Below are 16,274 nucleotides of genomic sequence, written 5' to 3'. Positions count from 1 at the left end.
TTTCAGTGAATATTTGTCACGTGACCGTTGGTCTCAGCAGAATCACAGAATCAATCATGTCTTCACAGTGTCTCTGAGGAGACTCACACATGTAGAATAAAGTGATGTTAGGCTTCATTTTAGTTACTTTTCTATCGGAAACTTTCGTAACCAATAATCTGTTTGAGATCTGTTGTAAAGTTCAAACTCCAATGGTAATGCCTGCTGTGCACCGACAAATGGTGTACTCTTGGCGACCTTTTAAAAAAAAGTACTTCTTTCAGGGTTAGAGAATATTTTCCCGCCAAAACTACAATCCCCATAGTTCAGTGCGGGGATTCTTGTTTCGCTTCCGGTTCCAGGTCTTTGACCAGCAGCCTGTCAGCAGCAGTAGCAGAAAGGTTAGAAATATTTGATCTTCTGATTGTTTTCTGTGTTTCTGTAAGTTATTTAATGCTTTAAATATATTGAATAAAGTCTTATAGAGCGAAACGCTACATTAGTTGCGCATTTAAGAGCGAAAACGGCCGTTTTTAGCAGTTAAAATACCACAGTAGTGGTAGATTTGTGAATGAAAAGCAAAAATCTGACGTTAGGTTAACTGTTGAATGAGTGTCGGTGCAGCTTAAAAACGTCAATTTAATCATTTTAATAACCAATTCATATATTTGTTTCCTCACAGGACTAAAGTTATATGTCTTTCACGGCTTAATGTGTCGGTAAACTTTAGCCAACGTTAGCTAGCTGCTGAGGATAACTGGGAATATTTTGACCTTAGCTCCCATTACTCAGCCGTCAAGTACATTTACTCAAGTACTTCACTAAAGTACTGTATTAAAATACTTTACTCAAGTACTTTACTAAAGTACTGTACTGAAATACTTTACTAAAGCACTGTACTGAAATACTGTACCAAAGTACTGTATTAAAATACTTTACTCAAGTACTTTACTAAAGTACTGTACTGAAATACTTTACTCAAGTACTTCACTAAAGCACTGTACTGAAATACTTTACTAAAGTACTTCACTAAAGCACTGTACTGAAATACTTTACTAAAGTACTGTATTAAAATACTTTATTCAAGTACTTTACTAAAGTACTGTACTGAAATACTTTACTCAAGTACTTCACTAAAGTACTGTACTGAAATACTTTACTCAAGTACTTCACTAAAGTACTGTATTAAAATACTTTACTCAAGTACTTCACTAAAGTACTGTATTAAAATACTTTACTCAAGTACTTCACTAAAGTACTGTACTTAAGTATGGTTTTCAGGTTTTTATACTTGAGTATTTCCTTTTCAGAGGAAGTCAGAGGAAAATATTGTGCTTTTAACTGTTATTGTGCAAAATTTGATCAACAAATAATTTGTGACTTGTTATTCAGTGGTGAAATGTAACTAAATTACTCAAGTAGTGCATCTAAGTGAAATTTTGATGTACTTTACGTGAATACTTCTATTCCACTAAATTTTTCAGAGGAATATTGTCCTTTTTTACTGCTTTTACTTAAGTAAAAGACCCAAATACACACAAAAGCTGAAGTGATGATTCCCTCTGGAGAGTAAGCTGCAGCCCTTTGTAGACACAGTGCATCCCCTGTTTATTGTGCATGAGTACTTTGACTTTTGATGTATTCAGATGCTTAAAATATAATAGAGGCTTTGTTGAGCAAACCTAAAAAACCCAGTGAAACCTGATTTCGGCTGTTTGTGACTCTGTGTGTGTTGCAGGTTATTGGTGTGTGGATGTAGTGTCTGTGGAGCGCTGTGATGCCCCTGGAGGTCAGATGGCCGTTCCCACAATGCCCTGCTCTGGCATGGAGGATCTCCGGCACACTGGTCATGGGGATGGTGGGCTCCTATTCCTACTTCTGGACCAGTAAGTCTCAATATATATATTTTTTCAGTCATGGAAAAAAATGTTAGACCATTGTTTTCTTCAATTTCTTGTTCATTTTAATGCCTGGTACAACTAAAGGTACATTTGTTTGGAAAAAATATAATGATAACAAAAATAGCTGTTAAGAGTTTAATTTATTTAATTCCATGGTTTTCTTCATAATGATTTTGGTCACAATCAAGCAAACCATGGAAAATGTCTAGATATCAGCTCTTAAATTAAACTCTTATGAACTATTTTTGTTGTTATCATTATATTTGTCAAAACAAATGTACCTTTAGTTGTACCAGGCATTAAAATGAACAAGAAATTGAAGAAAACAAGGGTGGTAAATAATTTTTCCATGACTGTATATATTAAATGTATATGCAATATCAATGGTTGTGCTGGACTTAATGACTACCTAATGTAATTTTACATGGGATGGGTCATTGGATTATTTGTTTTTCTCTTTTCTTTTTACTAAATCAACCTGAGAAGCATATAACTAATCAAATGTAGTTTATGATGCGATTCAATAGCTGATTGTGCAGGTTTGTGCCTCCCTTGGTGCAGCGAACGTTTTGACGATACGAAAGATGTTTTTGAAACAGCAACAACAGTTAACAATTATCTGGAAAGTACCTCCTTACTCAACAAGACTACTTGACACTATGACTGTTACAATAATTACTATATCGACTTATCATTTGATAAATTGAAATGGACATGATAGTTTTTTCTGGACTCAATCTACTGTCGTTTACATGCGTGGCTATTTGTGCTTTTTTGTGTTGTGTTTAAAGTAATGCTGCAAATGTTTGACAGGCAGTATGATTTGCCGAAAAAAAATCTACATTTCCCAAACAGTCATTCCAGCTGTTTATATGTTATTTATAATATAGAATAATATAATAAATAATGTTTATCTCAGTGCAGTTTTTTTTTTAACAGAGCCTGGAAGTCTATTTTATTTTATTTGTTTTAGTTGTAGTTTATTTATTTATGTTTTATTTATCTAGGATATTTTAATATTTCTTTTCCACATTTCAATTCCAATGTTTAATATTCTCAAGATTTAAAAATTCATTGCTGTGGAAAAGGATATACTTATTATGCTCAGATATCTTTGTAAAACTAACACGACATCAATACAATGATACTATCGTTTATTGTGATAGTTTTTGGGAAAAAATATATTGAATATATGTAATTAACATACTAGGATCAGAAATTACAGGACAGTGACAAAACTTCAAAGAAACAAAAGAAAGTGGATTGAAAACAGAGCCAGACAGTCGAATGCTATCATGCAAATTCACATTATAACCCCCTGAGGTTGGGTTGTCTGGTCATGTGTCTCTGAGAACAGGATTAAATTACTCTGCTGTAAATGCTTAATGCTTTAAAACATTAGGAATATAGTTTCCACAGAGTTTAAATAAAGTGTTTTAATTGAAGCAGCATATTTCGTGAGATAAAACATGAATTTTGTAATCATCTATCTCATTTAAATAAATGTAAACTTTGAAACGCTTTGAAGTTATTGGAGATATGAAGCAATTGACGCCGTTAGTGGAATCTAGTTCTATAATACTATAATTATTATGCAACCTAGAAACAGAACACGCCAACAACAGGGTAACAAGGGACAGCCTTCAGATTTTTCCATCATTGTTAGAAATATTCGGTTAACGTGTTCTTTTCACTGTATGTACCAAGACAACACCAATATATTCTCACATGTTTTCTCCCCACAATCTCCAGAGTACATGAATTACTTGACGGTCCACAACCACGAGGTTCTGCTGGACCTGATTGACCAGAGACCGTCTGACACGCCCCTCATCACTCTGTCCAATCACCAGTCCTGCATGGACGACCCTCACATCTGGGGTGAGAAACAGACACACACGTCTACTCATTAACACTGGAAAACAATGAAATAGTTAAAAAAAATTCTGTGCTTCTTACTGCTTTTATAATTCACAATAAGATCAACAACTAATTAATGTTAAAAAAAAGTTAAATAAAATGTAACTAGATTACTCAATTAGTGTACCTACGTGAAATTTTGAGACACTTTACTTGGGTTTTTCTATTTCTGTAACTTTTTACTTCTGCTCCACTTCAATTCAGAGGGAAATATTGTGCTTTTTACCATTTTTAATATACAAAATATGATAAACAATGTAACTAGGTTTAGTACATAATTACAGAACTTAAGTATGATTTTCAGGTATTTATACTTTAATTGACTATTTTCTTTTCTTCACTACTACTAAGTCAGAGGTAAATATTGTGCTTCTTACTATTTTTATTAGTCAAAATATGCTCGACAACTCAATTGTGATGTGTTATTCAGTGATGAAATTTAACTTCATTACTGAAGTAGTGTACCTAAGTGAAATTTTGAGGTTCTTTACTTGAGTATGTAGCTTTATACTTTTGCTCCAATTCATTTCATATGAAAATATTGTACTTTTTACTTTTTTTATTGTACAAAATATAGTCAACAATTCAATTATGACGTGTATGCAGTGGTGAAATGCAACTATTGAGCGATTACTCAAGTGCTCAGGGTTCGTACGGGTGCTGGAAAAGTCCTTGAAAAGTGCTTGAATTTGACCACTGAAAAAGTGTGCGTATTTCTACATGTGAAATAATTAACAAAATGTATCGACAGGTGTACTAAAGTTCCGACACTTGTGGAGCTTCAACAAGATGCGATGGTGAGCTTTTAACTACTTTGTTCACTATTCATTTTAGCACATTTTGTTTGAATGTTTTTGTATAATTATTCTGTGTAACCGTGCAGGACTCCAGCAGCGTCAGACATCTGTTTCACTAAAGAGCTGCACTCACGATTCTTCAGCCGTGGGAAGTGTGTTCCCGTCTGCAGAGGTGAGTCTCCATTTGCATTATTAACCCTTTATCTCCCTGTCTGCTGAGCGAGCGACTTACATTATGATTTGTCCTCTGCAGGCGACGGTGTTTACCAGAAAGGGATGGACTTTATTGTGGACAAACTGAACAGAGGAGAGTGGGTGCATATTTTTCCAGAAGGTACCATAACTCTCTTCCTCCTCACATTTCACCCTTCTTTCTTCTAAAAGCCTCTGTAGCTTTTTATCTAGTTTAACCCTTTGACCTCCAAACAGTTTCAGGTTTTTGTGCTCCCTGTCACATTTTGCTGACAGTTATGATGCCAGATATCATAAAAAATCTTTATTTTAATTTTTTAAAAATAAAATAGAATCTACATATACAACATATATAAGTGCCTAAAAATGTCACCAATATTAGAAAAAAGGTTTTCTCCACATATTGAATAGTGATTTTACATGTTTCCAGCCTCTCCTGTCCTCTCCTCTCTGCTCTGTGTAAACAGCCTCTCCTGTCCTCTCCTCTCAGCTCTGTGTAAACAGCCTCTCATGTCCTCTCCTCTCTGCTCTGTGTAAACAGCCTCTCCTGTCCTCTCCTCTCTGCTCTGTGTAAACAGCCTCTCCTGTCCTCTCCTCTCTGCTCTGTGTAAACAGATTTTCAGTGTATATTTGTCACGTGACTGTTGGTCTCAGCAGAATCAATCATGTTTTCACAGTGTCTCTGACAAATGCAACATTTTATGTTTTTTACATGATCTAGTGAGTGTGAAAGGTTTTATTTAAAAATGATAAATTATGCATGTAGAATAAAGTGATTTTTAGATTATAACAATTTCTCTTCTTCCTCATTTAACAGGCAAAGTCAACATGACTGAAGAATTTATACGGTTAAAATGGGGTGAGTGCAGTCAGTGCATGTTGTGAGTGTTTTTACAGTTTTATGTTGCACAGCAGGTTATAGATCTGTGAAAAGAAAAATTCTTCAGAATCAGATCTGCACTAAGAACATCAGTCAGTATGAAAGTGATTCTGATTTAAATAATTGTCGGTTTGTGTTTCAGGTGTGGGTCGGCTAATAGCCGAGTGCTCGCTTAATCCGATTGTCCTGCCACTCTGGCATGTGGGTGAGTAGCAAACAGCTCAAAGACAACACATTATCTCACATGTTCTGCTGTTCCATCACGTTGTTTTTACAGATTAAGATCTGCTGCACACAGAAAACATGAACAGAACTCAAGTTGCAACAGAAAATATACAGAAAATAAAAAATGTCTGTTTATTTGAGAGATTACAGCTCGGGGTTGATGGAAAATGAGACATGCAATAATTTCCTGGAACTTTTTGCATTGTTCAAGTAAAATTTCACTTGTGCATCACTAGGGACATTTTTGGCTTTCGATGGTTGGGTTAATGTATCTGGCATAAACTGTGTGAAAGTGGACAATAATATAAATACACAGTATAGAATATTTTATTATGTTCTCCTCTGATATGTTGACTTATACATTACATTCACTGTGTTGCTTTATAGATCTAATGGGAAAACATAAAACATGTTAAAAAAATAATAATTTTTACCTGAATTGTATTTGTCCAGTTACCTGGAGCATTTGTTTGAGTGAGAATAAATTCCCCGAAGCTGTAGATAGGTGCAAGAGTAGTCCCCTTTTAAAAGTCAAGCAAAAATAAAATATCCATTAAAGTAAAGTTACAAAAATGTGCGTATGCTATCAATTATATTTTTTTGTATGAAATAGAATTGCTGCCTGCAGTTCAGACTTTTAAATCATTAGATTCGGCTGAGATGAACTCACTTGGTGGATATCTAGAAACGATATGTTTCTGAGGTGTTTTTGCAGATTTCCATCTTCAGGAGGAACCAGTGAAGCAGCTGAGAGCCACAGACAGGAAGTCAGAGTTGTAGCAACAACAGTGATCTGTTCTGCTTTTGTCTCAGGTTTGAGTGACGTTCTGCCGAATATGAAGCCGTACGTTCCTCGCATCGGCAAGGTAGGAACCTGGGAATCACCTGAATCTGGATACGTCAGTGTGTCAGCTATAATAATTCATAATGCAGTATGATGGTGTGGAAATACAATCATGGAAAAAATTATTAGACCACCCTTATTAGCTAATATCTAGACATTTTCAATGCTTTTTTTTCTTGATGATAACCAAAATCATTTTCAATAATACCATGGAAAATGCCTAGATATGAGCTCTTAAATTAAACTCTTATCCGCTATTTTTGTTGTTACCATTATATTTGTCCAAACAAATGTACCTTTAGTTGTACCAGGCATTAAAATGAACAATGAATTGAAGAAAACAAGGGTGATCTAATCATTTTTTCCATGACTGTATATTTAATCATTGTGTGTATAATGTGTATAATATGTATAATCATCATGTGTTCATACTCAATCAGTTTGATGCTTTGAAGGCACAAAAACTGCACGTAATATAAATAATAGGTTAGAAAGGAACAACATCCATTTCTGGTCTTCTATCAGAAGACAGAGACGGATCACTTTGTTGGTAAATTAAAGATAAAGACGTTTCTGTACAATAGAGACACTAACATATAATCCTTAAACTATATTAATTCTTTGTTTGCTGTGAGTGTGTTTATAGCTGGTGTTCTTTCTTCCAGAGAATCACAGTCCTGGTGGGGAAACCGTTCAGTGTGAAAGAGCTCGTTGAATCCCTGCGAGCTGAGAACAAGAGTCAGGTGAGGACAGTTACACATGTTCACACTGGGCTGGGCGGTGGTGGAGCACTTGGTACCGTGTGATCTATGTGGATGTAACTGTTGTACAGGGTTTCCCATTAATTATCGAGCGGGCCGCCAGACTCTAATCTGTCCTGCCATCAACCTGTATGGGCGGTCAGAGGTCCAAACACACTGCTGCCTTATGCCGTTCGGTATTCGCGAGCTAACATGTGACTAACTGTTTTGAATAACTTCTTGCCTTAAATAAAATATACAAGAACCTTTATTGTCCTTTAAAATACTTCTTAAAATATGCAATCATTCAGATCAGTGTATATGATGCAATAGTGGCATTAGAATGTGTGAGAGGCCACCAAGTTTGGGATTTTATGAAAATAAAAGACAGACTCTCATGTGGGAAACACTATAGTTAATTTAGAAACCCAGGAATTTACTGTAATTAGTCCATAGGCCCAGGCCAGAACTTCACAAACCACCAACACTCAAGGTGGCAAAGGACCACATATCAGAATTACATATCATTAAATAAAGACGTCCTACTCAATCTAAAAAAATTCAACTCTGATATCTAGACATTTTCAATGCTTTTTTCTTGATGATAACCAAAATCATTATCAAGAAAACCATGGAAAATGTCTAGATATCAGCTCTTAAATTAATATTGTAGTATTGTAACTTTTGTTTAATTGTTGGTTTTTATTCCTTTTGGTGTTGTTTTTTATCTATCACATACTGTTCACAAACGTTGTGACAATGGCTGGACTAAGTTTTTCTACCATTCTCCGCGTTCTTCTGTTACTTTTTCTACTCTTTGTAACAGAGAACCTCGCCGTAGTTATGAGGGCATTGTTTACACGCGCGAACAGCTGATTGCGCTGTGTGAGCCTCTACTGCTGCCCGGAGACAGACTTGCGGTCCCGCAGGAGTTGCGGAGGAGACGTCGGGGTTGCAGGTCTGGAGCCTTGCGGAGGGAGAGAAGGAGGAAACACAAGCCGGCAGTCCCGGCGATTATTATGGGAAACGTGAGGTCTTTGGGAAATAAGACGGACTAGCTCTCTGCGCTGGTGAAGACCCAGAGGGAATACCGTGAGTGTAGCGTTTTTTGCTTCAGCGAAACTTGGCTGCACTCACATATCCCGGATAGCAGCGTTGATGTTCCTGGCTACAGTTTGGTTAGAGGTGACAGAGACTGTTCCAAAAGTGGGAAAAAGAAAGGTGGCGGGCTTGCACTTTATGTGAGTGAGAGGTGGTGCAACCCCGGGCACGTCAGCATGAAGGAACGGCTCTGTACCGCGGACATTGAACTGCTGGCGGTGGGAATGCGCCCGTATTATTTGCCGAGGGAGTTCACGTCCACCATGTTTATTACTGTCTACATCCCCCCATCAGCTAATGCAGCAGTGGCCTGTGAAGTCATCAGCACTGTCACTGCTAAACTACAGACTGAACACCCGGATGCATTCATGGTCATTACAGGAGATTTTAATCATGCCTCTCTGGGCAAAACATTAAACAACTTCCAACAATATGTTGACTGCCCCACCAGAGACAATAAGACGCTGGATCTCCTGTATGCTGTTAGAAAAATTGCATGAGGAAACCTTGAAAATTGATAATCTGTCACCGACAGAAAAAATCTGTCACCAACAGAAAAACCTCACCATTTTTCTGCGCATTCGTTGATGGGAAATGAAGAGCTGGAGACGTCCAAGTTTCTCAGTTTAACAAAAGTTTTATTACAATACGTCAAAAAATGTGCACTTTACAGAGATCTCCGGGTTCAAAATTAACTCATGTCCCTGAATACAAACAGACGTGATCAGTTCGTGAAGTCTGAACCACGACCCTCTCCCTGGAACCCATTAAAATAACCTTACAATTGTTTACAAAACATGCTGGTCGATTTCCTCCAGGAAGTCCCGCCCTCTTGATCGCTGATTCGCCAGTTTTAATTAATACAACGGCACGTCAATGCCAGCTGGGCATACGATCTTGCTGCACCGGACAAGGCCATCCTGGCCTCTCCAGGACATTCAACAAAAAACATTCTGTACTGTTATTGTCTCACAAAGATATTATGTCTACAGAGTCAAAGGTTTCTCACTGTGTCACATAGATTGTAAAAGTCTAAAAAATTTGAACCAGACAATAAAATAGAATATATGTAGTCAAAGTTTCTAAACCAAAATTAACACACAAACATAATCATTGTATCAAATCATATTGTCTGACTTAATATAAATGCATAGAGATATTTATTACAGTCAAGGTTTGACCTTTGATAGTGACCTGCGTCACTCACAGAGAACAGAGACAGACCACAGAGAAGCAGAAATAAAGCATAAAACCATTTACCAATATAGAAAATAATCAATTATTTTAACAATGCTAACACCATGGATGCATATGAGGCAACAGCCCCCCCCCCCCCCCCCCCCCCCCCTCGGCAGGTCAGACCACAACTTGGTCATGTTGACCGCAAAGTATGTTCCTCTTGTGAAAAGGCAGCCTGTGAACACCAGGACGGTGAGGAGGTAGACACATGAGGCCTCTGAGGCACTGCAGGACTGCTTTGGGTCGACAGACTGGGATGTACTCTGTGAGTCATATGGGGAGGACATTGATAATATGACTGACTGCATCACAGAGTATATCAAATTTTGTGAGGACACTACCATGCCAGCCCGGACTGTACGCTGCTTCTCCAACAACAAGCCCTGGATTACCAGTGACCTGAAGGCACTTCTTAACAAGAAGAAGAGGGCTTTCATGTCTGGAGACAGAGAGGAGCAGAGGAGAGTGCAGCACGAACTCAGGGAGATGCTGAGGACATGCAAGGACACCTACAGGAGGAAGCTGGAGGCCAAACTCCAACAGAACAGTGTGAGGGATGTGTGGACAGGAATGAAACACATCACAGGTATGAAGGGGAAGGACAGGCAGTTGTCAGGGAGCCTGGACAGAGCAAACCAGTATAACAACTTTTTTAACAGGTTTAGCTCACCGCCTGCCACCCCTTCTACACCCCCTGCCCCCCACACACCCACACTGTCCCGAATGGCTCTACCCTCCCCCCAGCATTCTCCAGTGCAGCACCTCTCCATCTGCCCCCCCTCCTTCTCCCCCACCTCCTCCTCCTCCTCCTACACTGATGACATCTGCACCAACCCCCCCTCAGCGGTGACTACAGGCCAGGTAAAGAGGCAGCTGGAAAGACTCCATCAGCGTAAAGCTGCAGGTCCTGATGGTATCACACCCAGGATCCTGAAGACCTGCGCCAGCCAGCTGTCTCCTGTACTACGACACCTGTACAACCTGAGTCTGAGTCAGGAGAAAGTCCCGCTGCTGTGGAAGACCTCCTGCTTGGTCCCAGTCCCCAAGAAGTCAAGACCATCTGACCCAGCAGACTACAGACCTGTCGCCCTCACATCTCATGTGATGAAGGTCCTGGAGAGACTGGTCTTGGCCCAGCTGAGGCCACAGGTGAGGACGTTTCTGGACCCCTTGCAATTTGCCTACCAGCCCCATTTAGGAGTTGACGATGCTGTCATCTACCTGCTGCAACGAGCTCATTTGCATCTGGATGGTGGAGGAAGCACTTTGAGGATCACATTTTTTGATTTCTCCAGTGCTTTCAACACCATTCAACCTCTGCTGTTGGGTGAGAAGCTGCGGGGGATGGGTGTCGACGACTCTAGGATCTCCTGGATTACTGACTACTTGACAGGCAGGCCACAGTTTGTCCGTCTGGGCAGTGTCCTGTCTGATGTGGTGGTCAGTGATACAGGAGCTCCGCAGGGAACTGTGCTTTCTCCCTTCCTCTTCACCTTAAACACTACTGACTTTCAGTACAACTCTGAGTCATGTCACCTGCAGAAGTTTTCTGATGACTCAGCTGTTGTCGGGTGTATAAGAGAGGGAGAGGAGGGTGAGTACAGGACACTGGTGGACAGATTTGTAGAGTGGTCCGAACAGAATCACCTGAAGCTGAACGTCACCAAGACCAGAGACATGGTGATCGACTTCAGGAGGAAGAAGATGCTTCCACAGCCACTTCAGATCAGGGGGGAGGTGGTGGAGGAGGTGGAGGACTATAAATACCTCGGAGTGGTGATCGGCAACAGACTGGACTGGAAATCTAACACAGAGGCTGTGTACAAGAAGGGGCTGAGCAGACTTTATTTCCTGAGGAAGCTGAGATCCTTCAATATGTGCAGCAAGATGTTGGAGATCTTTTACCAGTCTGTTGTTGCCAGCGCCATTTTCTTTGCTGCTGTGTGTTGGGGCAGCAGCATCAGGGCCAGCGACACCAACAGACTTGATAAGATTATCAAGAAGGCTGGCTCTGTACTTGGTCTCAGGCTGGAGACTTTTGGGACTGTGGTGGAGAGGAGAAAACTGAACAAACTGCTGGCCATCATGGACAATGATCAGCACTCTCTCCATCACACAGTAGAAAGACAGCAGAGCACCTTCTCTCACAGGCTGCTCCAGCTCCGCTGTCATAGGGACAGATATAAAAAATCTTTCCTGCCACATGCCATCACACTGTACAATAACAAATAATAATCTGGTTCATTACATACTGTCTATGCACTTTGTGTTTTTTATGCACACTGTTCATTGCACCTTATTTGTTTCATAGCACCAACATTTTTATACTGTATATTCATATTTATTCTGCACTGGAATTCTATTCTACTCCTTCTTTAGACACTTTTTCTTTAGACACTTTATTTTTTATTGTATTTTATTGTATTTTTATATTTTATTGCTTGAAGTATGCCTAGGTTGTTCTTTTTATTTAATTGTGTTGTCACTGTCTCTGTGTGTAATGCTGCTGCTACGCTGTAATTTCCCAGCTTGGGATAAATAAAGTATATCTATCTATCTATATATCTAAACTCTTATCAACTATTTTTGTTGTTATCAATATATTTGTCCAAACAAATGTACCTTTAGTTGTACCAGGCATTAAATGAACAAGAAATTGAAGAAAACAGGGGGGTGGTCTAATCATTTTTTCCATGAATGTACAGGACTGTCTCAGAAAATTAGAATATTGTGATAAAGTTCTTTATTTTCTGTAATGCAATTTAAAAAAAAACAAAAATGTCATACATTCTGGATTCATTACAAATCAATTGAAATATTGCAAGCCTTTTATTATTTTAATATTGCTGATTATGGCTTACAGCTTAAGAAAACTCAAAAATCGTATCTCAAAAAATTAGAATATTTCCTCAGACCAAGTAAAAAAAAAAAGATTTATAACAGCAAAACAAAATCAAACATTTGAAAATGTCCATTAATGCACTCAGTACTTGGTTGGGAATCCTTTTGCACGGATTACTGCATCAATGCGGCGTGGCATGGAGGCAATCAGCCTGTGGCATTGCTGAGGTTTTATGGATGCCCAGGATGCTTCAATAGCGGCCTTTAGCTCATTTGCATTGTTGGGTCTGGTGTCTTTCAGCTTCTTCTTCACAATACCCCACAAATTCTCTATGGGGTTCAGGTCAGGGGAATTGGCAGGCCAATCGAGGACAGTAATGCCATGGTCAGTACACCAGTTACTGGTGGTTCTGGCACTGTGGGCAGGTGCCAGATCATGCTGGAAAATGAAATCATCATCTCCATAGAGCTTTTCAGCAGACGGAAGCATGTAGTGCTCTAAAATCTCTTGGTACACAGCTGCATTTACTCTGGACTTGATGAAACACAGTGGACCAACACCAGCAGCTGACATGGCTCCCCAAACCATCGCTGACTGGGAACTTCACACTGGATTTCAAGCAACTTGGATTTTGCTCCTCTCCAGCCTTTCTCCAGACTCTGGCGCCTTGACTTCCAAATGAAATACAAAACTTGCTTTCGTCTGAAAAGAGGACTTTGGACCACTCTGCAACTGTCCAGTGCTTCTTTTCCATAGCCCAAGTCAGACGCTTCTTCCGTTGTCTTGAGTTCAGAAGTGGCTTGACCATGGGAATACGGCTATTGTAGCCCATTTCCCGGACACATCTGTGTACAGTGGCTTTTGATACCTGGACTCCAGCTTCAGTCCACTGTCTTTGAGGCTCCCCCAAATTCTGGAAGCGACTCTTCTTCACAATGCTGTTAAGGCTGCGGTCATCTCTCTTGGTTGTGCAGCGTTTCCTGCCACATTTCCCCCTTCCAACAGACTTTTTGTGGATGTGCTTTGAAACTGCACTCTGTGAACAGCTTGCTCTTTGAGAAATTTCTTTTTGTGTCTTACCCTCCTGATGGAGGGTGTCAATGATGGTCCTCTGGACAGCAGTCAGATCAGCAGTCTTCCCCATACTTGTGATTTAGTTTACTGAACCAAGCTGAGTGTTTTTCAAGGCTCAGGAAACCCTTGCAGGTGTTTCGAGTTAATTAGACGATTCAAGTGATTAGTTGAATACCCTACTAGTATACTTTTTCATGATATTCTAATATTTTGAGATAGGATATTTGAGTTTTCTTAAGCTGTATGCCATAATCAGCAATATTAAAATAATAAAAGGCTTGCAATATTTCAGTTGATTTGTAATGAATCCAGAATGTATGACATTTTTGTTTTTTTAATTGCATTACAGAAAATACAGAACTTTATCACAATATTCTAATTTTCTGAGACAGTCCTGTATATTTCAGTTGATGCATCATTAACTGCATTGGCATGTTTCTGTACTTTTCCTTTCTTTTAAATAGATTTTTCATGCACAAATTGAAATGTTTATGTAGTTTTGTATCATTAAGAACATCAGCAAATATTTGGCATTTTTGCTTGAAATATGACAAAAATATTGAACCAACTATTAAAATAGTTTTCTAAGTATGTTCATCTCCAGCTGGCATCACTGGTTACAGTTATGGTTGGAAAAAATACAACGTGAGGCATTCATAAACATGAATATGTTTTGCAAATCAACACATTCTTTCTTTCCATCTGTCCTCCAGCTGGAGATGAGGAAGACATTGACTGACTTCATCCAGGGGGAGTTTCAGAGCCTGAAGGCCCAGGCCGAGGTCCTCCACGGGCAGATCCAGACCGGATCCTGATCCCAGCTGTCCTGCACTCCTCACAGCCAGCAGGACTCATGGTGCTTTACACTGAGCTGAGGGTAAAACCTCTAACTGTAGGCAGTCCACACACACACACACACACACACACACACACACACACACACACACACGGCTGCTTTCCTTTCTCTCCTAGAGAAAACACACCGACCACGGAGCGCTGGAGGATGATTTCTTGTGGTGTTGAGGGATCAGGATCACTATCACTGGAAACAACAAACTGGAGGCTCACTTCCATTAATGCTGATGCAACAGAAACGTGTTTGTAAATGTTTAAATGCAGGCGTTATGTTTTTTTTATTTACTTTAATATAGCAAATGCATTATTCAGCGTCTGTGAGAGGCTCGGATCTACCGGCCCAGAACAGATGGGGTGAACAGAAAATAGACTGAAGGATGATCGAATAACTTGAATTGAAAAAAGTATGACGAATTATCATCAGTGTTACTTATTTAACTGGTCATTTTATAATCCAGATTTCAAACAACTTGGGACGATGTGTAAATAAAAACAGAACGCATCAAATTCAAAGTGTTAATACTTACAAAAGTTTCCAAGTTTAAGCATTTAATATCTCGTCTTTGTGCTGTTTTCACTTGAATGTAGCTGGAGGAATTTTGCAGTAATCATTGCATTCTGATTTTATAACGCAACGTCCCGACTCTTTTGGAATCTCAGCTGTGTTTCAGGTATTATCTCATTAGTTCCACCAACCAAAACCAGTGAATAATAATTGAACTGGATGATTCCACACCACATATTTTACATTCAATGCCAATATGTGACTTGCACATCAGACCAGAGTCACTAATTGATTCAAGGCAGCCAATTAAGAATTTTATAAGTGTAAAAGTCACTGATTACTGATGCATGGCTGCAGAATGGTTTCTACAAGCACTATGTGCACCGATTTTGTATCTTTATGACTACAGAGAAACTCAGAAATAAATAAATAAAATAAATTAAAATAAATTAAATAAAAATTAAGATAAACATCATTACTGCATGTTCAGTATCAGTCAGTTGCAAATAATTGAATAAATAAAACAAATGGCTAAATAGACATCAGTGCTGTATGTTCAGCATTAATCAGTTGCTTACCATTTAATTAATAAATAAAAATGAATAAATAAACATCAGTACTGCATGTTCAGTATTAATCAGTTACCAATAATTTAATAAATAAAAGAAGACAATTTTCAAAGCAAAAATGTCCAAACTTTTGAGCAATTAACATGCATTTAAATGGAAATATTAGTGGAATATTTATTTTCATTACCTATGTAAACAGCACAATAGGAATATTGTCTTTTTGTTGGAATAACGGCAAAAAATGTAATATTTTGTGCCTGCAAGTGTAATCACAGAAACTACAGAGATGGATAATTATAAATAATAAAAAATTAGGATTTCATGATAATATTTAGGATTTATACTTAAACTAAGTGTGCGGCAAACCTTGCCCATGCCTTAATGTAGTTTATCTGCAATTTTACAAACAAGAATTTAAAAAAACATTTGCATTGATGTAAAAAACTAAATCCTCGGAGTCATCCATTACTTCGGGTTCATCAACCTGTTCTACATGTTTAGGCGATCTTCACACCAAACTGCTGCTGTTTAAATACTAAATATTATTAGGGCCCGAGCAGGCAACGACCTGCGAGGTCCCTATTGTATTTCGAATGATTATTTATTTTTAT

General features: G+C 38.7%; 1 protein-coding gene across 1 annotated transcript; it reads left to right on the top strand.

Annotated features, from left to right (window-relative positions):
* Window positions 1–350: 350 nt before the first annotated feature.
* Window positions 351–15,027, top strand: tafazzin (tafazzin, phospholipid-lysophospholipid transacylase). Its single transcript, XM_059333680.1, has 11 exons — window positions 351–380; window positions 1,718–1,865; window positions 3,633–3,761; window positions 4,552–4,597; window positions 4,684–4,769; window positions 4,851–4,931; window positions 5,607–5,648; window positions 5,812–5,874; window positions 6,708–6,760; window positions 7,404–7,481; window positions 14,448–15,027. Exons 2-11 carry the CDS (start codon window positions 1,757–1,759, stop codon window positions 14,547–14,549), a joined length of 789 nt encoding a protein of 262 aa, XP_059189663.1. The 5' UTR covers window positions 351–380; window positions 1,718–1,756; the 3' UTR covers window positions 14,550–15,027.
* The last annotated feature ends 1,247 nt before the right edge of the window (window positions 15,028–16,274 follow it).

This window comes from Centropristis striata, chromosome 5 (genome assembly GCF_030273125.1).
Source record: "Centropristis striata isolate RG_2023a ecotype Rhode Island chromosome 5, C.striata_1.0, whole genome shotgun sequence".
Lineage (NCBI taxonomy): Eukaryota > Metazoa > Chordata > Actinopteri > Perciformes > Serranidae > Centropristis > Centropristis striata.
The sequence above is the reverse complement of the archived record's forward strand: the minus strand, read 5'-3'. Positions and strand labels throughout refer to the sequence as shown.